At 42.8% G+C, this 25,755-nt stretch overlaps 1 protein-coding gene across 1 annotated transcript; it reads right to left on the minus strand.

The window, feature by feature from the left end:
• Nucleotides 1-225: 225 nt before the first annotated feature.
• LOC121843568 (NLR family CARD domain-containing protein 3-like) lies at nucleotides 226-25,263 on the minus strand. Its single transcript, XM_042313296.1, has 10 exons — nucleotides 25,008-25,263; nucleotides 16,284-16,400; nucleotides 15,042-15,158; nucleotides 11,227-11,311; nucleotides 10,871-11,099; nucleotides 8,983-10,753; nucleotides 8,537-8,710; nucleotides 2,763-2,936; nucleotides 2,532-2,578; nucleotides 226-2,154 (listed from the first exon to the last, which is right to left on the minus strand). The coding sequence occupies exons 2-10, from the start codon at nucleotides 16,349-16,351 to the stop codon at nucleotides 1,601-1,603; spliced, it is 3,219 nt and encodes a 1,072-aa protein (XP_042169230.1). The 5' UTR covers nucleotides 16,352-16,400; nucleotides 25,008-25,263; the 3' UTR covers nucleotides 226-1,600.
• Nucleotides 25,264-25,755: the final 492 nt, after the last annotated feature.

Consider the following 25,755-nt stretch of genomic DNA (forward strand, 5'->3'; position numbering starts at 1 on the left):
TGGAATTTTCCAAGCTGTTTAAAGACAGTCAACTTAGTGTATGTAAACTTCTGACCCACTGGAATTGTCATACAGTGAATTATAAGTGAAATAAACTGTCAGTAAACAATTGTTGGAAAAATTAAGTGTTTCATGCACAAAGTAAATGTCCTAACCGACTTGCCAAAACTATAGTTTGGTAACAAGAAATTTGTGGAGTGGTTGAAAAACAAGTTTTAATGACTCCAACCTAAGTGTATGTAAATTTCAGATTCCAACTGTACATTCTGTTACCATGGAAAAAACAAAAATACAATGGCTACATCAAGAGTGATACATTCTGTTACCATGGAAATAAAGAAAACTATGGCTACATCAAGAGAGATACATTCTGTTACCATGGAAATAAAGAAAACTATGGCTACATCAAGAGAGATACATTCTGTTACCATGGTAATGAAAAGGAAGTAAATACATGATATATTCCAGTCATTCATCATAAGCTCTTATCCAGCACGACTCACAGTAGTTAGTGATACATTTTAGTACTTGTCCCCTGTGGGAGTCAAACCCACAACCCTGCTGTCGCTAACCCCTTGCTCTACCAACTGAGCCACAGGGGAGTAGAGACAGTGATGAGGAATACTAATTACCAGTAGAAAGATTGCTTACCTGCACCACACACACACACCAATGACAGTGTGGTTGAGCAAGGCGCTACACTGCTCCAGGGCCTGTGGTCGACAGTGTGCTCCAAGTCTCCAACCTCTATGTGTGTGGGTGAGTAAGTGGGCCGAGTATAAGTGGGATGTATGAGATATAAATATGTCGTAAGCACAAAATTACTCTGGACAGGTTTCAGACTACAATTATGACAAGTTCAAAGCCAGAAAGAACACACTACGTGTGTGGGTGAGTGAGGAAGTGGGACGTATGAGAGATAAATATGTTGGCATCTCATCCCCTTCTGACCACTAATGAAACTCAGACACAACTTCCCAGTAAAGGGTTTAGCATACAGATGTAGCATCTCATCCCCTTCAGACCACTCAGTGTTCCATTACATCAGTGTTCCATTACATCAGTGTTCCATTACATCAGTAAATGACTGGTAAAGTCAAAGGTAACACGCCCAAGAGCTCCTGAGTGGCGCAGCAGTCTAAGGCACAGCATCTCAGAGCTAGAGGTGTCACTACAGACCCTGGTTCGGTCCCAGGCTGTATCTCAACAGATACAATAACGATCGTGAAAGGCAACACAATTGGCCCAGCATCGTCTGGGTTAGGGGAGGGTTTGTCCGGGGAAGGAAGTCATTGTAAAATAAGAACTGACTTGTCTAGTTAAATAAAGGTTAAATAAACACATAAGAATAGATTGAATCATCATGTTGTTTGACACAGGGACACTGAAGAGGAGTCATACCCTGGATAGAGAGGTTTACACACTAGAGAGATATTCATACCAAACACCCTGGATAGAGAGGTTTACACACTAGAGACATTCATACCAAACACCCTGGATAGAGAGGTTTACACACTAGAGAGATATTCATACCAAACACCCTGGATAGAGAGGTTTACACACTAGAGAGATATCTTACTGAACTTGTCTTACTGAACTATTAGAGTGAAACGTCATGTTGTGTTTGACACAGAGACACTGAGTCACCATCATACCAAATATGAATCCCTGGATAGATGGGCTCAGTGAATGTGGAGGTGAATGTGTTCAGGTGGGTCAGTGTGTCAGAGGAGACTCTGTAGAAGGACAGAGTGCCGGCTGGCCAGTCCAGATACACTCCTACTCTGTGGAAGCTGGGGTGGCGGACGTCTATGGTAGTGGGATTATTATTGTGCCAGGCAATGTAACTGTTGTCAGAGCAGTTCAGAATCCAGGACTTGTCATTAAATCCAAGACAACAGTCCTGAACCCCTCCTCTCCTGCTGATTCCTTTATATGTCACTCCTATATCAGCCCTTCTCCCACTCCACTCTACCTCCCAGTAACAGCGCCCAGTCAGACCCTCTCTACACAGCACCTGTCCACAGTCCTCAAACCTCTCTGGGTGATCAGGATACGGCTGCTTCTCTCTCCTACATGTCACCTTTCTGTTCTCCTCAGACAGAGAGAGGAGTCTGTTTACTGTGTTTAGGTCCAGTGTGAGATCACAGACATCTGATGGATGAAACCAAACACAATATTAGAAATCATCATCATTCACATTAGAATGTTAACTCACTTTTCACAAATTCATTTAATGTAGATGTTTCTAGGTATCAAAAGGAGAAGTTAAGGTATCTTGAGACTTGTTGAATGATCATATATTATACTGCATGGTAATATAAAACACACTTATTCCCATTAATTATACACACACACACACACAGTCAAATCAACTCTTTGTAAACGTTGGTGTCCCTGATTTCTGCTTCTGTAGAACTACAGCTGATATTTAATATGACAAAATAAGTAATGATGGTGGTCTTTGACTTTGACTTAACTTGAATTAAGACTTATTCTTAGTCATATTCTTCACAGCAGTCAACACTCACATTTTCTAAGCCCAGGTTTCATTGTGTACTCTCCACCATGTTCTGTTCTGTAGCGGTAAGCAGAAGAACAGACAGTCATTGAGGGATACACCTGAACACACACACACACACACACATGCACAAACACAGTCAGCATATACCATTGGCCAAGTGGTGGTAAGAATGTTTGTCTTAACTAGCCTGATAAGTCAACATGTCTGATTTGAACATTGACATAAACCCTCTACATACTTGAGTTTCTCCAGTCTGCAGTGTGGATCCTCCAGTCCAGCAGAGAGCAGTCTGACTCCTGAGTCTCCTGGGTGATTGTAGCTCAGGTCCAGCTCTCTCAGGTGTGAGGGGTTTGACCTCAGAGCTGAGACCAGAGAAGCACAGCCTTCCTCTGTGACTAGACAGCGTGACAGCCTGCAAAGAGTCAAATCATATTAAAACCACACTGCTATTCTTTGGTGGTGAAAATAGTGGCAGTATATTATTTTAAACATATTCAGACATATCAGTGTCCTGAAACCTTCCATATCTATTTAGAAATGAATGTATCCTTATTAGAAATGACAAATGATCAAAGTATTGCCTGCAGATAGAAACATGTATAGTACAAATATTATAGTAGACTGACCAGACCAGTTTAAAAAAGCAGTATCAGTCAAAAGACAGACAGTGAGGAATCAGATTTAGATTGTATTGAGTAGCGCAAGGTGTTGTGCGCATATTCGGTCCAAACAATGAAGGACGACCATGTGGATGGGTTGTTAAGAGCCATACATCGGAGGGTGGTTTCCAGCTCTTGATTCATCCTCTCTGTTTGGCCGTTGGACTCCGGGTGGTACCCTGAAGATAGACTGGCAGAGGCCCCCATGAGTTGGCAGAAGGCCTTCCAAAACCTTGATGCGAACTGGGGACCTCTGTCGGAAACCATATCTTGAGGAATGCCGAAGACTCGGAACACATGGTTAATTACCAACTCAGCCGTTTCCTTGGCAGAAGGTAACTTAGTCAGGGGGACGAACCTGGCCGCCTTTGAAAACCTGTCGATGATGACTAGGATAGTAGATATGCCATGGGACGGAGGAAGGCCAGTAATAAAGTCCAACGAGATATGGGACCAGGGTCTGTGGGGAACAGGTAAAGGGTGAAGGAGTCCTTGAGGACGGAGGTGAGAAGATTTGCCCTGGCAGCACACGGGGCAGGCACACGGGGCAGGCCTTGACGAAAGTGGCAACGTCTTCTCTTATGGTGGGCCACCAGAACTTACGCTGGATGAACTCCAAGGTGTGACCTACGCCCGGGTGACAGGTGAGACGAGAGGAGTGCCCCCACAGAAGGACCTGAGTCCTCACTGCCTTGGGGACAAACAACTGATTGGCAGGACCTCCTTTCGGACCCGGTTCGATAGCTTGAGCTCATCTCACGGTATCCTCAACTTGCCACGAGATCGGGGCCACGATCTTAGCAGCAGGAAGGACAGGCATGTCCGTGTCGTCTCAAATGGCAGGAGACTCGGGACAGGGCATCCGGTTTAAGATTCTTCGACCCGGGCCGATAGGTGAGGATAAACTGGAATCGATTGAAGAAAAGAGACGATCTAGCTTGTCTGGAGTTCAACCGCTTCACCTGCTGGATATACTCCAGATTTTTGTGGTCCGTAAGCACCTGAAACGGGTGAGAAGCACCCTCGAGCCAGTGTCTCCATTCCTTCAATGCCATCTTAACCACTAGGAGTTCACGATCCCCCACATCGTAGTTCCTCTCAGCCGGAGTAAGCCGGTGTGAGAAGAAAGCGCACGGGTGGAGCTTCTTGTCTTCACCCCTCTGAGACAGGACAGCTCCATCACCAACCTCTGATGCGTCTACCTCCACCACAAATGGTTCATCCGTAGTCGGTAGTATCAGGATGGGAGCAGAGAGGATGCGCTGCTTGAGTCCTTGGAAGGCCGTCTCAGCCTCTCTTCCCCACAAAAACCTTGCATTGCCACCCTTGGTTAAAGCTGAAAGAGGGGCTGCCACCAAGCTGAAGTTCTTGATGAACTTGCGGTAAAAGTTTGTGAAGCCCAGGAAACGCTGAACCTCCTTAACGGATTTGGGGGTGGGCCAATCCGCTACCGCCCCTACCTTCCTGGAGTCCATTTGGATTCGACCGGGTTCCACTACAAATCCCAGGAATTGTACTCGGGATGAATGGAATTCACATTTTTCCGGCTTAACGTACAGATGGCTGTCTAGGAGGCGTTTGAGTACTTGTCTCACATGCTTTGTGTGTTCTTGAAGGGAGCTCGAAAAGATGATGTCATCCAAGTAAACAAACACAAATATATTAAGCATATCCCTAAGCACATCGTTTATGAGCGCTTGGAAAACAGCTGGGGCGTTGGTCAGGCCGAAGGGCATCACCAAGTATTTGTAGTGACCAGTAGGCGTGTTGAAAGCGGTCTTCCACTCGTCACCAGGTCTGATCCGCACAAGATGGTATGCGTTCCGCAGGTCAAGCTTAGTGAAAACAACTGCTTCCTGGAGCAGCTTGAAGGCTGTGGCCATAAGGGGTAGCGGGTAACGGTTACGGACGGTTATGGCATTGAGTCCCCGGTAGTCGATGCAAGGACGTAATCCACCGTCTTTTTTGGCCACAAAGAAAAACCCTGCTCCCGCCGGGGAGGTGGATGGACGCATGAGACCTGCTTCCAGAGCTTCCTTGATGTAGGTATCCATAGCAGCTCGTTCGGGAGGAGATAGGGAAAAGATCCGACCCCTGGGGGGGCAAGTGCCCGGAAACAGGTCGATGGGGCAATCGTAAGGTCTATGGGGTGGTAGCATGGTGGCCCTCTGTTTGCTAAATACCAGTTTGAGGTCATGGTAACACTCGGGAACTCGGGACAGGTCGATGGATTCTAAAGACTCGGAAGTAGAATTCGGGGAACTCGGGAAAATACAAGTAGCTTGGCACGTAGGACCCCACTGCTTGATAGTGCCCACAGACCAGTCGATGTGAGGGTTATGGCTGTGAAGCCAGGGGTATCCAAGGACGAGAGGGAACTCGGAACAGGAGATCAGATGAAAGTTCATCAATTCCTGGTGTTGGGAAACTGAAAGTCGCAAGGGGGTAGTGACATGAGTGACAAGTCCAGATCCCAAAGGGCTTCCATCCAATGTAGTAACCCTCATGGGGTCACTTAGAGGTTCAGAGGGAACGCCATTCTCCTTCGCCCAGACACTATCCATGATGTTACCTGCGGCTCCAGAGTCTACCAAGGCTTGAAGGTAAAGCTTGTGGTTGTCCCAGGAAAGGGTGACTGGAATGAGCAGACGGGAGTTGGACGGATGGGAGGAGGTTATGTTTCCCGTTACAATTCCCACCGGTCTGCACGGGACAGAGCGTTTCCCTGGAGCCCGGGACATGTGGAACGGAAATGGCCCGGTTTGCCGCAATATAGACAGCGTCGCTCCCTCATCCGGCGGTCTCTCTCAGCCTGGGAGATGCGTCCAATCTGCATGGGTTCCGGTGGAGTCAGCGAGGATAAAGGTGGGGACTCGGAGCTGGGACTGATAGGGGCTAGAGGTCTACGGTTGAGTTCTCTCTCTCTCTCAGACGCTGGTCAATGCGTGAGGCCAACTTGATCAGGGACTCGAGATTGTCCGGTGGTTCCCGAGTGGCCAGTTCATCTTGGATAGTGTCGGAAAGGCCCTTCAGAAAGCACACCGTGAGCGCCTCGTCGTTCCAGCCACTCGCTGCTGCCACCGTGCGGAACTGGATGGCATAGTCCGTCACGCTGCGCTGACCTTGGTGGAGAGTCAGGAGCTGTTTGGCTGAGTCAGGACCACTGCTAGGGCCTTGAAACACTCGTTTGAATTCCTCAGCAAAGGCAGAGTAGCTGGCACAGCAGGGACTGTGGGCATCCCACACAGCAGTAGCCCAGGCCAGGGCTTTTTCCGACAGCAGGGTGATGATGTATGCGATCTTGGACCGGTCGGTGGGAAACGACGAGGGCTGCAGCTCAAAGGAGAGAGAACATTGGGTGAAAAACCCTTTACAAGCACTCGGATCACCTGAGAACCGTTGGGGAGGTGGAAGACGAGGTTCAGCCAGGGGGTTAACTGCCACGGGTATGTGAATCTGAGGCACTGGGGCGGGAGCTGTTGCCGGGGTAAGTCGATCAGATATCTGCTTTATGGAAGTCAGCATCTCCGACAGAAGATGAGAATGTCTAGCCATTAAGGCCTCTTGCTGAACCAGAGTGGCTTCGTGGCGTTGGACAGTCTCCTCGTGGTGGGACAGCATGGCAACAAGGTCCTGGGAACTGGCTGCCTCTGGGTTCATTTCTGGCTCTGTGTTTCTGTCAGGACCCGGTAATGAACCCAGGTCTCCGGAGTGAGAAACAGTCACTTAACCAACTGAACCACGAATAGTCGGCAGAACCCAGAAGATAAGGCAGACACAGCAGTACTTGATTGATCAAAAGGAATTCCACGAGAACAAAGGTAATCCTCCAAGACAAAAAGGTAAATCCACAGGGTGGTAGGTATAGCATGAAAAAACCTCAAAGGATACTCAAAAATGTATAAACAAGAACAAAAACAGAATTCCACAAGAGAGTCCAACGGGAGCAACAAAAGTTCACAGCATACTAGGGCTGGGTGCTAACATACAAACACAGAGCAAAGAAATGAGAAACACTAAGGGTTTAAAAACAATCAGGAGAAATGAGGCACAGGTGCAAATAATAACTGGAAACAAGGGAAAACAAAAGGGTCAAAAAAGCACAATGGGGGCATCTAGTGACCAAAGACCGGAACAACCCTGGCCAAATCCTGACAATCAGGACAGCAGAGATGAGTAACACAAGTAACTCAAATATTTCAATAACATGTCTTAATACCGAGCAATAACGGACCGAACAGAGAGAAAACAATCACACACAAAAACAAATGGGGAAAAGAGGGTTAAATAATGAACATGTAATTGGGGAAATGAAACCAGCTGTGTAAAACAAAGACAAAACAAATGGAAAATGAAAGTGGATCGGCGATGGCTAGAAGGCCGGTGACGTCGACCACCGAACGCCGCCCGAACAAGGAGAGGGACCGACCTCGGCGGAAGTCGTGACAAACTCGTTTGTTGCACAGTTTGTTTTGGTTGTGTTTTGGGTTATTTTTGTTCATTAAAATAATTGTGATTCATGACTGGAGTAATTTTCTGTCTGAGTAGACAACATCTTTCTAAGCACTACTAAACTAATCCTGATGATGCCATGATTAATACAAATCATGACTGAATCATGAATAATAATGAGTGTGAAAGTTACAGATGGTACAACAAAACATACTAACCTCTCACCATTACCAATAACAGAGGCTACAACAAAACATGCTAACCTCTCACCATTACCAATAACAGAGACTACAACAAAACATGCTAACCTCTCACCAATACCAATAACAGAGGCTACAACAAAACATGCTAACCTCTCACCATTACCAATAACAGAGGCTACAACAAAACATGCTAACCTCTCACCATTACCAATAACAGAGGCTACAACAAAACATGCTAACCTCTCAACATTACCAATAACAGAGGCTACAACAAAACATGCTAACCTCTCAACATTACCAATAACAGAGGCTACAACAAAACATGCTAACCTCTCACCATTACCAATAACAGAGGCTACAACAAAACATGCTAACCTCTCACCATTACCATGATGTTTGTACCTCTGTAACTTTCTCATTCATCATCATTCATGATTATTCATAGTAGCATCCACATGAATGTAGAAGTGTTCAGAAACATCTTCTATTCTTACTGACAATACAAGTGAAGTGACTCCAAAATGACAGGACATAATTCACCATTTAGTTTCTATTAGGAAAAATATAATCTAAAACACAACCAAATTTAAACTATAAACCTCACTGTCCAAACACATATGGTGTGGACTATGTGTGTCTGGTAAACACATGTGGATCTGGTGAACAGTTATCACTTGCCCAACTACAGGAATACTGACCTCAGAGTCTCCAGTTTACAGTGGGGATTCCCCAGTCCAGCAGAGAGCAGCTTCACTCCTGAATCCTTCAGGTCATTGTTACTCAGATCCATCTCTCTCAGGTGTGAGGGGTTTGATCTCAGAGCTGAGACCAGAGAAGCACAGCCTTCCTCTGTGACTCCACAGCCTGACAACCTGCAAAGAGATCATCATCAAACACACTGTTAATTTAACGATTAGTGTAGAGGACAATGGTAGATGCATTTGGTTTATTCTCTCAAACAACATATAGATTCATCTTCCGTCTCCTAGAATTGTATGGTCATAATGTTACACTAATGTGAAAATCAATGCATTTATTCAATATGTTTTTCAATATATTATATACATATTATATTACATATTTTACTCTAAACTGAATATTTCTTCCTGATGATTAGTTCTTATATGTCATTTTATTTACTCACAGAACAGCTCTGGAGGCTTTGACCACTGGCAGCAGCCTCAGAAGACCTTCCTCTGATCTGGAGTATTTCTTCAGGTCAAACACATCCAGCTCCTTTTCTGAAGTCAGCAACACAAAGACCAGAGCTGACCACTGTCCAGGTGACAGTTTGTCTTCTGAGTGACTTCCTGACCTCAGGTAGCTTTGGATCTCCTCCACTAGAGAATGGTCATTCAGTTCATTCAGACAGTGGAACAGATTGATGCTCCTCTCTGGAGAGGGATTCTCCCTGATCTTCTTCTTGATGTACTTGACTGTTTCTTCATGGGTCTTTGAGCTGCTTCTTGTCTTTGTCAGTAGACCTCGTAAGTGCTTCTGATTGGACTCCAGTGAGAGGCCCAGAAGGAAGCGGAGGAAAAGGTCCAGGTTTCCCGTCTCACTTTGTAAGGCTTTATCCACAGCACTCTTGTAGAAAGTAACTTCAGACTCGTCTTTTGTTTGCAGTTTGTCCATTAAATTCTCATTGTTGTTGATGAATGAGAGGAACACATATACAGCAGCCAGAAACTCCTGAATGCTCAGATGAACAAAGCAGTACACCTTGTCCTGGTACAGCCCACATTCCTCTTTAAAGAGCTGTGTGCACAATCCTGAGTACACTGAGGCTTCATTGACATCAATGCCAGACTCTTTCAGGTCTTCTTCATAGAAAATCAGATTGCCATTCACAAGCTGTTGAAAAGCCAGTTTTCCCAGTGACAGAATGCTCTCTTTATTCCAGTGTGGACCTGTCTCTTCTTTCCCAAGATACTTTTCATTCTTCTGTTTGGTATGAAACACCACAAGGTGTGTGTACATCTCAGTCAGAGTCTTGGGCATCTCTTCTCTCTGATGTTTCAGCATGTGTTCAAGGACTGTTGCAGAAATCCAACAGAAGACTGGAATGTGGCACATGATGTGGAGGCTCCTTGATGTCTTTATGTGTGAGATGATTCTGCTGGCCAGGTCCTCATCACTGAATCTCTTCCTGAAGTACTCCTCCTTCTGTGGGTCATTGAACCCTCGTACCTCTGTCACCTGGTCAACACATTCTGAAGGGATCTTATTGGCTGCTGCAGGTCGGGTAGTTATCCAGATGAGAGCAGAGGGAAGCAGATTTCCCTTGATGAGATTTGTCAGCAGAACATCCACTGAGGTTGACTCTGTGACGTCACAACAGATCTTGTTCTTCTGGAAGTCTAGGGGCAGTCGGCACTCATCCAGACCATCAAAGATGAACAGAACTTTGTACTTGTCGTAGTTGGAGATTCTTGATTGTTTGGTTTCCATTGAGAAGTGATTAAAAAGATTAACGAAAGTGTGTTTTTCCCCTTTCATCAAATTCAGCTCCCGAAAAGGGAATGAAAATACAAATTGGACATCCTGATTTGCTTTTCCTTCAGCCCAGTCCAGAATGAACTTCTGCACAGAGACTGTTTTTCCAATGCCAGCGACTCCCTTTGTCAGCACAGTTCTGATAGGTTTGTCTTGTCCAGTTACGGGTTTGAAGATGTCGTTACATTTGATTGGAGTCTCTGGTCTTGCTTGTTTCCTGCTTGTTGTCTCAATCTGTCTCAGCTCATGTTCATTATTGACCTCTCCTGTTCCACCCTCTGTGATGTAGAGCTCTGTGTAGATCTTATTGAGAAGTATTGGGTTTCCTTGTTTAGCGATCCCCTCAAATACACACTGAAACTTCTTCTTTAGATTAGATTTGAGTACACGTTGGCAAATCACAGCAGGATCATCTGAATCTAGAAATAACAGAGGATATTAATATTATGTCTGTTTTAATGTCTACATTATTGTAGGACCCTCTCTCTCTCTCTCTCTCTAAATTAAACACATCAAATGAGGCAGACAGATCTTACAGTTCTCCAGTGTTTCAGAAAGCTCCATCTGGTTCATTTTCCTCAGGACGTGCAGTGTGATCTTCAGAGCCCCCTCTCTGGCACTGATCTCCTGCTGCTCATCTTCAGCGTCCACCACTTCCTTATCCTGCTTCTGACTCTCAAAGCCTTCTGGGAGTTCTGGACTAAGAATCCTCTTGTACATCTTCAGCTCGTTCTTCACAAATGTCATTATTTTCTCTTCAAGCAACTGAAATAAATAAAGTAAATACGTTAAGCAAGAGAAGAAATGCTTTCTCATTAACATTAATGAATGATTGACAGATCAACTTTACTTGAGGTAAACAAAAACAAATGTACATAACAGGACCACATACACTGAATATGGAGGCCAGGTCTGTTTGATGACTCTGGGAAGACTGACCACTGAGAATCTCTGACTCTGATCTCTCCTGTTGGTTTCTGTGGACAAAACATGAGATTACATCTCCTCTCCCAGGGAGTTCACACACACACACACACACACACGCACACAAGCACACGCACACAGGGAGGGAATGTTGTGTTTGTTTAATATTGTTTTAGGACTATGAAAATGGACAAAATGATTAGCCTATGGATTATGGATTATGAAAACATCAACAATAAATGGGAAAATGGGAGATGTTATGTTTTGTTGCTAAATGAGGAGATGGCACGTGAGTACCTGCTTCTATAAACCAATGAGGAGATGGCACGTGGGTACCTGCTTCTATAAACCAATGAGGAGATGCAGCGCGCCTCAAATAGAACTGACTTCTAGACGCTCGTTGGCGCGCGCGAGCAGGGTGTCATTTTTAATAACGAAATTCATTTAGCGACGCGAGCCTTGTAGGCAGCCCCGCCAAAAGGCTGGTGTCGTTACTCTGCCTTCTCCGTGGGCATGTTGAGGTAAATTTACTAACCGGGAGGGTTGAATTATGTAATTTATTGGAGGGCTGGAAGACGCACTCCTTTAAGTCTTTTCTATTTCGAGGTTGTTTACTCGCAATATCAGATATTAAGATGATTTTTTATAATGAATGTATACTGAGGTTGAGATTCTGACTAGTGATTATTTACCCGGGGTTCAATACCTGCTATTGAGGTGCCCTGAAAATAATATTCAAAAGTTCGGTCCTTGGACACAGAGGGTTTAAACACTAAAGTTACCGTCCATCTAGTGAAGAGAGGAGAACCGGACAGAGGTAGCCAGCATCCGTCAACGAGAGAGGGAGAAGCCTCACCGGGATTTAACAGGTGGAAGAAACAACCGGGGAGCTCCATCGGTCCACAAGAAATGCAGACAGCCGGTGATGATGTAGTGGTAGCTATGGTAACTAGGATGCTGCTGGTAGAGTAGCTATGGTAACTAGGATGCTGCTGGTAGAGTAGCTATGGTAACTAGGATGCTGCTGGTAGAGTAGCTAGCTAGCTTACCGAGCTGTACCGACTAGCTAGGATAACTAGGATGCTGCTGGTAGAGTAGCTAGCTAGCTTACCGAGCTGTACCGAATAGCTTGGCTAGTTAGCCGGTCGTTTGTTTAATTTTTTTTTAAAAATAATAATAATAATTATTATTATTTTTTTTATAAATGTATTTTACAAAAATCAACTCACATTGCTACAATATCAAGGAGAAAGTCGATATTCCTCTCATGCCAGCTGGGAACAATGACTTATTCCTTACAGTTATGTCTGAATTATTCCACAAAAGAGTTTATGAGGGGAAAAACTGTGCAGGAAACATATTCAACCAGTTTATCTTGAAACTGTTATTTATGTCAACAAAGTCCAACACTTCTAGACCGCCTTCAGCTCTTTCGTTAGAAAGGAGATATTTTTTTAGTTTGTGAGACTTATTTTTCCAGATCAAGATCAAGAAAGGTCTTATTGATCTCTTTACAAGTAGCTGGATTTACACATAACGATAATGAGGGGTACACAAAACGAGACAGTCCCTCTGCCTTGGACGGAAGTACTCTCCCAAGTATAGAAAGGTCTCTTTGTAGCCAATTATTAAATATATTTTTAGTTCTCTTAATTTTAGTAGAGAAATTCTGTTGTCTGACTAAGTGGTTTTTTGACAGATGAATTCCTAAATATTTAACACAGTCCTTTGCAGGAATATTTTCAATTACTTCATCATCAGAGTCAAATAAACATAAGATTTCACATTTAGAAACATTCAGTTTTAATCCTGATGCAATAAAACATGCAGTTATAGCATTAATTATCATTATTATTATCTTTGTCTCTTAAGAAAAGATTAGTATCATCGGCCAGTTGGGAGATTTTGATTTCTTTGTTAAAAAAAGCCATGCAGATTTGCATCATTCAGAATATCTAGAGATAGAAGTTCCACAACCAAAATGAATAAAAATGGCACAATTGGGCATCCCTGTCGTACACTTCTGTTGATACTAAATCTTTTGGAAGTATTAAGGTTTAGTAGCACAGAACTATTTATATGTGCAGGGGTACCAGGTAGTTGAGGTAATAATGAGGCTATAAGGAGAACCAGTACTGAGTCAATGTGCAGGGTACCAGGTAGTTGAGGTAATAATGAGACTATAAGGAGTACCAGTACTGAGTCAATGTGCAGGGTACCAGGTAGTTGAGGTAAGAATGAGACTATAAGGAGAACCAGTACTGAGTCAATGTGCAGGGTACCAGGTAGTTGAGGTAATAATGAGACTATAAGGAGAACCAGTACTGAGTCAATGTGCAGGGTACCAGGTAGTTGAGGTAATAATGAGACTATAAGGAGTACCAGTACTGAGTCAATGTGCAGGGTACCAGGTAGTTGAGGTAATAATGAGACTATAAGGAGAACCAGTACTGAGTCAATGTGCAGGGTACCAGGTAGTTGACGTAATAATGAGACTATAAGGAGTACCAGTACTGAGTCAATGTGCAGGGTACCAGGTAGTTGAGGTAATAATGAGACTATTAGGAGTACCAGTACTGAGTCAATGTGCAGGGTACCAGGTAGTTGAGGTAATAATGAGACTATTAGGAGTACCAGTACTGAGTCAATGTGCAGGGTACCAGGTAGTTGAGGTAATAATGAGACTATAAGGAGTACCAGTACTGAGTCAATGTGCAGGATACCAGGTAGTTGAGGTAATAATGAGACTATTAGGAGTACCAGTACTGAGTCAATGTGCAGGGTACCAGGTAGTTGAGGTAATAATGAGACTATAAGGAGTACTAGTACTGAGTCAATGTGCAGGGTACCAGGTAGTTGAGTTAATAATGAGACTATAAGGAGTACCAGTACTGAGTCAATGTGCAGGGTACCAGGTAGTTGAGGTAATAATGAGACTATAAGGAGCACCAGTACTGAGTCAATGTGCAGGGTACCAGGTAGTTGAGGTAATAATGAGACTATAAGGAGCACCAGTACTGAGTCAATGTGCAGGGTACCAGGTAGTTGAGGTAATAATGAGACTATTAGGAGTACCAGTACTGAGTCAATGTGCAGGGTACCAGGTAGTTGAGGTAATAATGAGACTATAAGGAGTACTAGTACTGAGTCAATGTGCAGGGTACCAGGTAGTTGAGGTAATAATGAGACTATAAGGAGCACCAGTACTGAGTCAATGTGCAGGGTACCAGGTAGTTGAGGTAATAATGAGACTATAAGGAGCACCAGTACTGAGTCAATGTGCAGGGTACCAGGTAGTTGAGGTAATAATGAGACTATTAGGAGTACCAGTACTGAGTCAATGTGCAGGGTACCAGGTAGTTGAGGTAATAATGAGACTATAAGGAGAACCAGTACTGAGTCAATGTGCAGGGTACCAGGTAGTTGAGGTAATAATCAGGCTATAAGGAGTACCAGTACTGAGTCAATGTCCAGGGGTACCAGGTAGTTGACGTAATATGCACATGCAGGTAAGTATAAAAGTGACTAGACAATCAGGATAGAGATTACATCTCCTCATCCGGGGAGTACACACACACACGCACGAACACACACACAAACACACACACACACACAGACGGAATGTGGTGTTTGTTTAATGTTGTTTTAGGACTATGAAAATGGACAAAATGATTAGCCTACAGATTATGAAAACAACAAAAATAAATGGGAAAATGGGAGAGGAGAAATGACTAGAGACAGTGTTGTTTAACTCACTGACCAGGACCCATGAGTTCTTCTTACCTTTGTTCAGTAGAAAAGTCTCCCTCTCTAAAGGATATAGGTTGACCCATAGACTGGTCACTCTTCATGGACACACAGCTGGGAACAGGGGAGGCTGGTCTCTCCTGCTTGATTGGTCTTCAACACAACAGAGACATACATTACATCTCTCATCTACTCAAGATCCTTCCGAGTGTGGGGGGCCAGCAGAGGGAACACCCCCCCATCCACATCGATGGAACAGTAGTGGAGAGGGTAGCAAGTTTTAAGTTCCTCGTCATACACATCACAGACAAACTGAATTGGTCCACTCACACAGACAGCATCGTGAGGAAGGCGCAGCAGCGCCTCTTCAACCTCAGGAGGCTGAAGAAATTCGGCTTGTCACCAAAAGCACTCACAAACTTCTACAGATGCACAATCGAGAGCATCCTGGCGGGCTGTATCACCGCCTGGTATGGCAACTGCACCGCCCTCAACCTTAAGGCTCTCCAGAGGGTAGTGAGGTCTGCACAACGCATCACCGGGGGCAAACTACCTGCCCTCCAGGACACCTACACCACCCGATGCTACAGGAAGGCCATAAAGATCATCAAGGACATCAACCACCCGAGCCACTGCCTGTTCACCCCGCTGTCATCCAGAAGGCGAGGTCAGTACAGGTGCATCAAAGCTGGGACCGAGAGACTGAAAAACAGCTTCTATCTCAAGGCCATCAGACTGTTAAACAGCCACCACTAACATTGAGTGGCTACTGCCAACACACTGTCAATGACACTGACTCTACTCCAGCCACTTTAATAATGGGAATTGATGGGAAATGATGTAAATATATCACTAGCCACTTTAAACAATGCTACCTTATATAATGTTACTTACCCTACATTATTCATCTCATATGCATACGTAGATACTGTACTCTATACCATCGACTGCATCCTTATGTAATACATGTATCACTAGCCACTTTAACTATGCCACTTGGTTTACATACTCATCTCATATGTATATACTGTACTCGATATCATCTACTGTATCTTGCCTATGCTGCTCTGTACCATCACTCATTCATATATCCTTATGTACATATTCTTTATCCCCTTACACTGTGTATAAGACAGTAGTTTTTTGGAATTGTTAGTTAGATTACTTGTTCGTTATTACTGCATTGTTGGAACTAGAAGCACAAGCATTTCGCTACACTCGCATTAACATCTGCTAACCATGTGTATGTGACAAATACAATTTGATTTGATTTCTTACCTTTTTTCAGTAGAAAAGTCTCCCTCTCTAAAGTATATAGGAGGATTCATAGACCAGTCACTCTTCATGGACACACAGCTGGGAACAGGGGAGGCTGGTCTCTTCTGCTTGATTGGACTTCAACACAACAGAGACAAACATTACATCTCTCAACTACTCTGAGCTCAGTTGGGGAAACATAAGAAGTGTTTCATTCCAAAATGCGATACATCACTTTTCAGAAATGTTGGTAAATTACATTTTATTGTTTAATAACTTGTAACCTCACTTTTGAGAAAATGACCTTTGAATGTTTTGGTTCCTACTGGAGAGCTCTTCTTTGTCTACAGGGCTGTTACTTTGGCAGATAATGTCACCCATCTCAATAAATAGTTAAATTTTTTAAAATAATGAACTAATTGTATGGTGTATTTGGTTGATGTCAGTTTCATTGTTTGTTATGCTATCAATGGTTATTTTATGGTTGTAAGTGGTGAAATGAGCTAGAAAATGTTATATAATTACTACTTTAGTAAGGAATTACACATTATTCAGTACTACTGTAGTTGCTACATAATTCCAATAGATGGCAGCATTAGACCACTAATGACATTTCAGAAGATTAGTTTAGTTTTCTCCCTGGATACACCACCACTCCCCTCACAGGAAAACTCCTGTGTGCTTCTTCCTGTCCCTTTCCACACTGCTAACACAAGAGGAAGGACTGAAAAAGCATTTAACAGATTACTGTGAAGTAATATAATGATGATTCATGTTTATTATTACCTTTTTTATGCTCATGTTTGAAATTATACTTCATTATTACAATTATCAATAAACCTGAACATTAATTCAGTCATCTCTGGTTGAGAAAAACTTATTTTCATAGTACATTCATTGTCAAATTAATCGACCAGCATCAAGCTGCTCTGCCTTCTCGAGCAAGTAGTCAACTCATCCCCACTAAAAAGCTGGTGTTGTCACCCTGCCTTCTCGAGGGGCATGTTGAGATAAATTTACTAACCGGGAGGGTTGAATTTTTGAATGTTATAATGAATGTATACTGAGGTTGAGGTTCTGACTAGTGATTATTTACCCGGGGTTCAATACCTGCTATAATCACTAAATTTTTGCTCTCCCAATAGCAACACAGGCCTAATACGAGATGTATAGATAACTAAAGTAATGAGTGACCATTTTAGAAAATCATGGGACATATAGTCTGTGGTTGCATGCTATTTTATGTCAATCATATTGCTGCTTGTAGCCTGTAACTGATGCTTCATGGTCCATCATATTGCTGCTTGTAGACTATAACTGATGCTTAGTGGTCCATTATATTGCTGCTTGTAGACTATAACTGATGCTTCATGGTCCATCATATTGCTGCTTGTAGACTATAACTGATGCTTCATGGTCCATCATATTGCTGCCTATAACTGATGCTTCATGGTCCATCATATTGCTGCTTGTAGCCTATAACTGATGCTTCATGGTCCATCATATTGCTACTTGTAGCCTATAATTGATGCTTCGTGGTCCATCATATTGCTGCTTATAGCCTATAACTGATGCTTCATGGTCCATCATATTGCTGCTTGTAGCCTATAATTGATGCTTCGTGGTCCATCATATTGCTGCTTATAGCCTATAACTGATGCTTCATGGTCCATCATATTGCTGCTTGTAGCCTATAACTGATGCTTCATGGTCCATCATATTGCTGCTTGTAGCCTATAATTGATGCTTCGTGGTCCATCATATTGCTGCTTGTAGCCTATAATTGATGCTTCATGGTCCATCATATTGCTGCTTGTAGCCTATAATTGATGCTTCATGGTCCATCATATTGCTGCTTGTAGCCTTTAACCTATAACTGATGCTTCATGGTCCATCATATTGCTGCTTGTAGACTATAACTGATGCTTCATGGTCCATCATATTGCTGCTTGTAGCCTATAACCTATAACTGATGCTTCATGGTCCATCATATTGCTGCTTGTAGACTATAACTGATGCTTCATGGTCCATCATATTGCTGCTTGTAGCCTATAACCTATAACTGATGCTTCATGGTCCATCATATTGCTGCTTGTAGCCTATAACTGATGTTTCATGGTCCATCATATTGCTGCTTGTAGCCTATAACCTATAACTGATGCTTCATGGTCCATCATATTGCTGCTTGTAGCCTATAACTGATGCTTCATGGTCCATCATATTGCTGCTTGTAGACTATAACTGATGCTTCATGGTCCATCATATTGCTGCTTGTAGCCTATAACTGATGTTTCATGGTCCATCATATTGCTGCTTGTAGACTATAACCTATAACTGATGCTTCATGGTCCATCATATTGCTGCTTGTAGACTATAACCTATAACTGATGCTTCATGGTCTTATGCTGCCATCTATTGGAAATATTTATTCATTAAAAATCATTATCTGAGGTAGCAACTGAGTCAGATCTACAAATCAATGAGCTAGATCTGTCCATTTGGTTTTAACTCAGTGAACCTGAGCAGCATTCGCTCAATTCGATGCCTACAAACGAACATTTCGATACATATCAAATTACCCAGCAGCCATTAAGAAACAACAAGTCGTCAAAAAAAGTGTAACTTCTTAACATTTCTTCAGGCTGTTTAAATCTGCCACATCTTGATAAATAGGACATGTGTTTTGTTTTGATTGTATACCTTTTTCTGAAAACAAATATGGTTCAAATGCTTAACGTTTGATGGCTATGCGCCAGGCATCACTACTGGGTTACCTGAACCTTAACGTTTGATGGCTATGCGCCAGGCATCACTACTGGGTTACCTGAACCTTAACGTTTGATGGCTATGTGCCAGGCATCACTACTGGGTTACCTGAACCTTAACGTTTGATGGCTATGTGCCAGGCATCAATACTGGGTTACCTGAACCTTAACGTTTGATGGCTATGCGCCAGGCATCACTACTGGGTTACCTGAACCTTAACGTTTGATGGCTATGTGCCAGACATCACTACTGGGTTACCTGAACCTTAACGTTTGATGGCTATGTGCCAGGCATCACTACTGGGTTACCTGAACCTTAACGTTTGATGGCTATGCGCCAGGCATCACTACTGGGTTACCTGAACCTTAACGTTTGATGGCTATGCGCCAGGCATCACTACTGGGTTACCTGAACCTTAACGTTTGATGGCTATGCGCCAGGCATCACTACTGGGTTACCTGAACCTTAACGTTTGATGGCTATGCGCCAGACATCACTACTGGGTTACCTGAACCTTAACGTTTGATGGCTATGCGCCAGGCATCACTACTGGGTTACCTGAACCTTTAAGGGAACAAGGGCAGTATTGAAAAGTTTGAGAAGTTTGAGTTTGAGGTTAGTTTGAGTTTATTTTTATTTTTACAGGGACAGTGCACATTAATCAACGTTTCAGTAAAAGTGCCGGTTTTAGCCAGCCAGCTAATTTTCAACCGCAGTCCCTGGGCAGGTTATTAAAAACAATTACAATATAGACAATAGCAACATAGAACAAGCAAGACATAGCAACATAGGACAAGCAAGACATAGCATACAGACAGAGCAACATACGACAAGCAAGACGTAGCATACAGACAGAGCAACATAGAACAAAAAGCAGCAAGACAAAATTCATAAAAGCAACAAAGTGTTTCCACACCTCACAAGCTACAGACAACAGACAACATGGAGAGCGGCAACACACAGCTAGGGACCATGTTCACAAATCTGATTGACCTTTAGCCATGTCTTCAAGCATTTTGTGAAAGTGTGATATGTGGTGCAGTTATGTGTGTCTGATGGCAGTGTATTCCAGACATGGGAAGCTCTCACAGAGAATGCAGATTTACTAAAGGTGCTTTTCCTTAGGGGAACTATACAGTCACCTCTCATGGCAGACCTTGTGGATCTGCTGCCATATGTCTGGGTTTTCTGTTTAACAAAAATATTGAGTGGAGGGGGAGCCAGGCCATTAAGGATCTTGAATACAAGACATGCGTTTGGATGAAAAGTGTGCCCAAAATAAACTGCCTCAGGCCTGAAGCTAGGATATGCATATGCATGGTAGTATTGGATTGAAAACACTCTAAAGTTTCCAAAACTGTTCAAATAACTGTTTAAATAATAAAACACTGATATGGCAGGCAAAAATCCATCCAGGAAGTGTGATTCTTTTGATGTTAGTGTTTTTCCATTGAAAGCCTATCGACAACATAAGTGGATAGGACCCAGATTGCAGTTCCTATGGCTTCCACTAGATGTCAACAGTCTTTAGACATTGTTTCAGGATTGTATTCTGAGAAATGAAGAAGAATGACAGCATTTCATGAGTGGTCGGGTCAAATGAACTAGAACAAACTAAAACAAATATTTATTGTGTAACATGGAGTCTTGAGAGTGCAACCATATGAAGATCATCAAAGGTAAGTGAATAATTGTATCGCTATTTCTGACTTTCATGACTCCTCTACTTGGCTGGAAAATGATTGCATGCTTTTGCATGCTTTTGTATGCGGGACGCTGTCCTCAGATAATCACATGGTATACTTTAGCCCTAAAGCCTTTTTGAAATCTGACACAGCAGCTGGATTAACAAGAAGTTAAGCTTTATTTTGATGTATGACACTTGTATCTTCATGAAAGTTAAATATTTATATTTCTGTCATTTGAATTTCGCGCTCTGCAATTTCACCGGATGTTGTTGAGGTGTCCCACTAGATGCTAGTGGTTTTAACGTGAACACAGGTGAACAGTGAGTTCTCACAAAGTAGCCGTAACCTTGTTAGTAATAAGCTACCTGAGGTCAGTGTTCACGGTTAATGCAGACAAGTCTCATTGCCAACAATAGCAAAGCAGGCATTGTGACGCAGAACAATGAGCTGGGAATAGAACGTTCAGAAGGTGAGATGGTGCCACAGAGCTCAATAGAACTAATAGGAGCTGGCAGGGTGACGCAGAACAATGAGCTGGGAATAGAACGTTCAGAAAGTGAGATGGTGCCACAGAGCTCAATAGGACTAATAAAAGCTGGCAGGGTGAAACATGACCAGAAATGAGGCCTGTTTTTTACACAATTACCTCATAACTAGGGACATATGGTAATGTTATGAAACGGGGCTCCATGGCGGATGCAATGAACTATTCATCAGAAAAAAAAGTTATGTGTCCAGCCTACTTGAGGCACCGCAAAAATAATATTCAAATTATTTACCCGGTGTTCAATACCTGCTATTGAGGCGCACTGAAAATATTATTCAAAAGTTCGGTCCTTGGACACAGAGGGGTTAAACACTAAAGTTACCGTCCATCTAGTGAAGAGAGGAGAACCGGACAGAGGTAGCCAGCATCCGTCAACCAGAGAGGGAGAAGCCTCACCGGGATTTAACAGGTGGAAGAAACAACCGGGGAGCTCCATCGGTCCACAAGAAATGCAGACAGCCGGTGATGATGTAGTGGTAGCTATGGTAACTAGGATGCTGCTGGTAGAGTAGCTAGCTAGCAACTAGCTTGGTTAGTTAGCAGGTCTTTCGGCTGACCCTCGTCTCGAGGATGATGACGAATCCAGTGAACCACAAAATGAAACAAGGATAGAGTGAAAAGGATCTGGCTACACTCATACTGTCCCTGACTGTAAAGCAAAAAGCAAATTGAACAATAGACTTCACCGTCTCAACACTGTAACGAACTCTGAGATCTGGGACCATATCCACAAAGTGTCTCAGAGTAGAGAATTGGTGGGATAAGTGCGGAGAATAAACACATTTTACACTTATGGGTATAAATTAAAGCTATGCATGAAGTCTCTAGTCCCACCTAGTCGGCAGATATTTAGGACACCTCGTGAGCTGTCCTAAGTAGTTAAGAGTTAACAGCAGGTGTCTTAAGTAGTTAAGAGTTAACATCAGCTGTCCTAAGTAGTTAAGAGTTAACAGCAGCTGTCCTAAGTAGTTAAGAGTTAACAGCAGCTGTCCTAAGTAGTTAAGAGTTAACAGCAGCTGTCCTAAGTAGTTAAGAGTTAACAGCAGGTGTCCTAAGTAGTTAAGAGTTAACAGCAGCTGTCCTAAGTAGTTAAGAGTTAACAGCAGCTGTCCTAAGTAGTTAAGAGTTAACAGCAGCTGTCCTAAGTAGTTAAGAGTTAACAGCAGCTGTCCTAAGTAGTTAAGAGTTAACAGCAGCTGTCCTAAGTAGTTAAGAGTTAACAGCAGGTGTCTTGATAATACTATAGAATAATGCAGTGAGTCAGTGGTTCCTGTTCCACATGTAATTGCTTTGTGGTAGTTAAAATAACGTTTTATATTTCTATATGATCAATCCATTAATAATATAGACCTACATACATGTAAGTCTTGTGCTTTTGGCGATGATTTATGTATAACAAGTGATACCATTTTGTCTTAATTTTGGCAGATTAACTCTTTCTTATTTCTGATGATTAACTCAGGTTTTTGCCCAAAGGAATTGGACTTGTGGTTGAAAGGTAGCTGGTTTGAATCCCTGGGCGGGAGCTGGAAAAATCAGGCGGAATTGATCTGACCACTGGAGGACTGCTGGGTTCACATCCTCAAAATATTCACCTTTCGTTGATCAGAACTCGAGAGGCTCTTCTCCACTGAACCCTAAAATATATAATTTTATAATTTTATAAATGTTAGAATTTTTAGTGATTCCATATATTAAGGAAGTGATAGAAGCCTTTTTGGTTCTAGAAGGAACCTTCTGTTCTAAGAATGTATAATAATAAACACATTTTTCTTTTGATTATTTAATTATCTACATCATGTTATTTCAAGTTCTCCCTTTGGAGCACAACATCATGTTGTTAAATAATAATCCTAAATTGGGCATGGATATAAATTGGCTATAAATTGGGCAGTTGAAGGCATCTAGGGGGTAATATGTGTTCAATGAATATGAACATTGTATGCAACGTTGTAGGCAACATTATTGGCAAGGGACTTGATGCCTACTATGCCAAAGATATTTAGAGTTGCTAAACGGGTGTGAATAGTGTGTTGATATAACGGTTTTATTGTCAATATTCTGCTTGTAACAACCATCAGAAGTGGTAAAAAAAATGTAGAGAAGAGTGCTGTTCAACGGAAATGTTGATATAACGGTTATATTGTCAAAAATATGCATTACATTATATTATTAATTATATTAATTAAGAGGATGCAAAGTGGTCATGTCATGTGAAAATTCTATCAAATATCTTACATATCAACGAGTCAGGGTGCTGCAGAACCAGTACCTCCGCAGACCCCGGATTGAGAACCCCTGCAGTACCTCCACAGACCCCGGATTGAGAACCCCTGCAGTACCTCCACAGACCCCGGATTGAGAACCCCTGATTTAGCAGATGCTCTTATCCAGAACGATTTACAGTAAGTGCATTCATCTTAAGATATCAAGGTGAGACAACCACATATCACAGTCAGATATACAGGATACAAACTTTACATTTCAGCTAAACAATGGATATATAGTGTTTTGCTAAGTAGATGTACTGTATATAACCAGAGAATGTACTGTATATAACCTACATATCATAGATATGACCAGTCTAAACCTGTTCAGATCAGTTCACATAATGTTATAGTCCTACCAGTAGCAGGACAGAGAATGTAGCCTAGGCCTGATGTTTTTTACAACATTTTCAACGGAGGCCATCAGGTCGGTCGGCATGATAAGCAGTGATGTATTTTTTTTAAGGAGCACAAAGAAATATGTAAATGACGTCAAAAGGTATTCAATCAAAGTTTGTACCGACATAGATGTATTCTATTGAATAGTCTATCATTACAGGGCTCTCCAACCCTGTTCCTGAAGCGCTACCCTGCGGTAGGGTTTTCACTCCAACTCTGTTCCTGGAGCGCTACCCTCCGGTAGGGTTTCACTCCAACTCTGTTCCTGGAGCGCTACCCTCCGGTAGGATTTCACTCCAACCCTGCTCCTGGAGCGCTACCCTCCGGTAGGGTTTCACTCCAACTCTGTTCCTGGGGCGTTACCCTCCAGTAGGGTTTCACTCCAACTCTGTTCCTGGAGCGCTACCCTCCGGTAGGATTTCACTCCAACCCTGCTCCTGGAGCGCTACCCTCCGGTAGGGTTTCACTCCAACTCTGTTCCTGGGGCGTTACCCTCCAGTAGGGTTTCACTCCAACTCTGTTCCTGGAGCGCTACCCTCCGGTAGGATTTCACTCCAACCCTGCTCCTGGAGCGCTACCCTCCGGTAGGGTTTCACTCCAACTCTGTTCCTGGAGCGCTACCCTCCAGTAGGGTTTCACTCCAACCCCAGTTGTAACTAACCTGATTTATTTTATAAACTAACAAATTATTTTTAATCAGGTGACTAGTTTTGAATAGTAATGAAAACCTACAGGATGGTATCTCTCCGGGAACAGGATCGGAGAGCCCTGTTTTAGAAGATGAATAAAATCCAACCTACAACTTTTTTTTTTTTACTATTCAGCTTCAGCTAACCGTCCTAAAATCTTATTAGAAATTTATATTTTTTGTAACAGTGACGTTACCATTCACCTGGTAATTAAATATAATTGATTTAGAATTTATCAGAATATTTTCTTCGTGTCTTCTTAAAATGAAAGTTCTCCCTCGCACTACACACATGATGATCAGTGATCATAGATCAAACCCAATCTTGACTATTAAATGTCTGATGACGACCTAACTTTATAATAGTTTGTATGTTGCCTCTAGACTTACCAGAGTCTGCTCGTCTTTCCTTCAAATCAATACTTTTACCAGACTTCTAATGTTGCCGAGAAATGTGCGCCACAGTTTCAACATCCATTTTGTAAGTGCATTCGCCTGCAAACTTACTTTCAACTTCATGAGGAAATGACATACCCAGAATTCCTAAACCCAGACGCAACATCCGGAGTCGACCGGGACCGCTGGGAAGAAGACTGTAGGAAGTCGACCGATGCCGTGATTTGGGGTTTGAGAAGTCAGAAGTGAAAAATGATTCCTTAGTTGTACATTTTCTAGAAATCTAAAAGCAAAACCTAGATTCGAGCCAATGCATTAAGTATTTGAAAATGTTATTACTGCAACTTCGTGAAAGTGACAAACTGACACCTTATTATTTTAGTCAAAAATGACTTGATATCGAAGGAGTGGCTTTAACGGACTGCACATGCGCAGCTCGGCGTGAGACGACCGTTATACCCGATAATGTGTTTCTGCGCATGAGTTTAGCAAACCAACGTTGTCATGTCATGTGCGTCAGAATCTAATGTCATAATAAAGAAGGGGGGCTGATATAGGAGTGACATATAAAGGAATCAGCAGGAGAGGAGGGGTTAAAGAATGTTGTCTTGGATACAATGACAAGTCCTGGAGTCTGTCCTGCTCTGACAACAGTTACACTGCCTGTCACAATAATAATTCCACTACCATAGATGTCCCCCCCTCCAGCTTCCACAGAGTAGGAGTGTATCTGGACTGGCCA

This window comes from Oncorhynchus tshawytscha, unplaced genomic scaffold (genome assembly GCF_018296145.1).
Source record: "Oncorhynchus tshawytscha isolate Ot180627B unplaced genomic scaffold, Otsh_v2.0 Un_contig_3637_pilon_pilon, whole genome shotgun sequence".
NCBI lineage: Eukaryota > Metazoa > Chordata > Actinopteri > Salmoniformes > Salmonidae > Oncorhynchus > Oncorhynchus tshawytscha.

Excerpts from the sequence above, each read along its gene's own strand:
- LOC121843568 (XM_042313296.1), bottom strand. The coding sequence starts at position 16,351 with ATGAAGAGTGACTGGTCTATGAATCCTCCTATATACTTTAGAGAGGGA. Across the intron at positions 15,159-16,283 it reads GACTTTTCTACTGAAAAAAG|ACCAATCAAGCAGGAGAGAC; the intron begins GTAAGAAATCAA and ends GTTGTGTTGAAG. Across the intron at positions 11,312-15,041 it reads GACTTTTCTACTGAACAAAG|AAACCAACAGGAGAGATCAG; the intron begins GTAAGAAGAACT and ends TTTTGTCCACAG.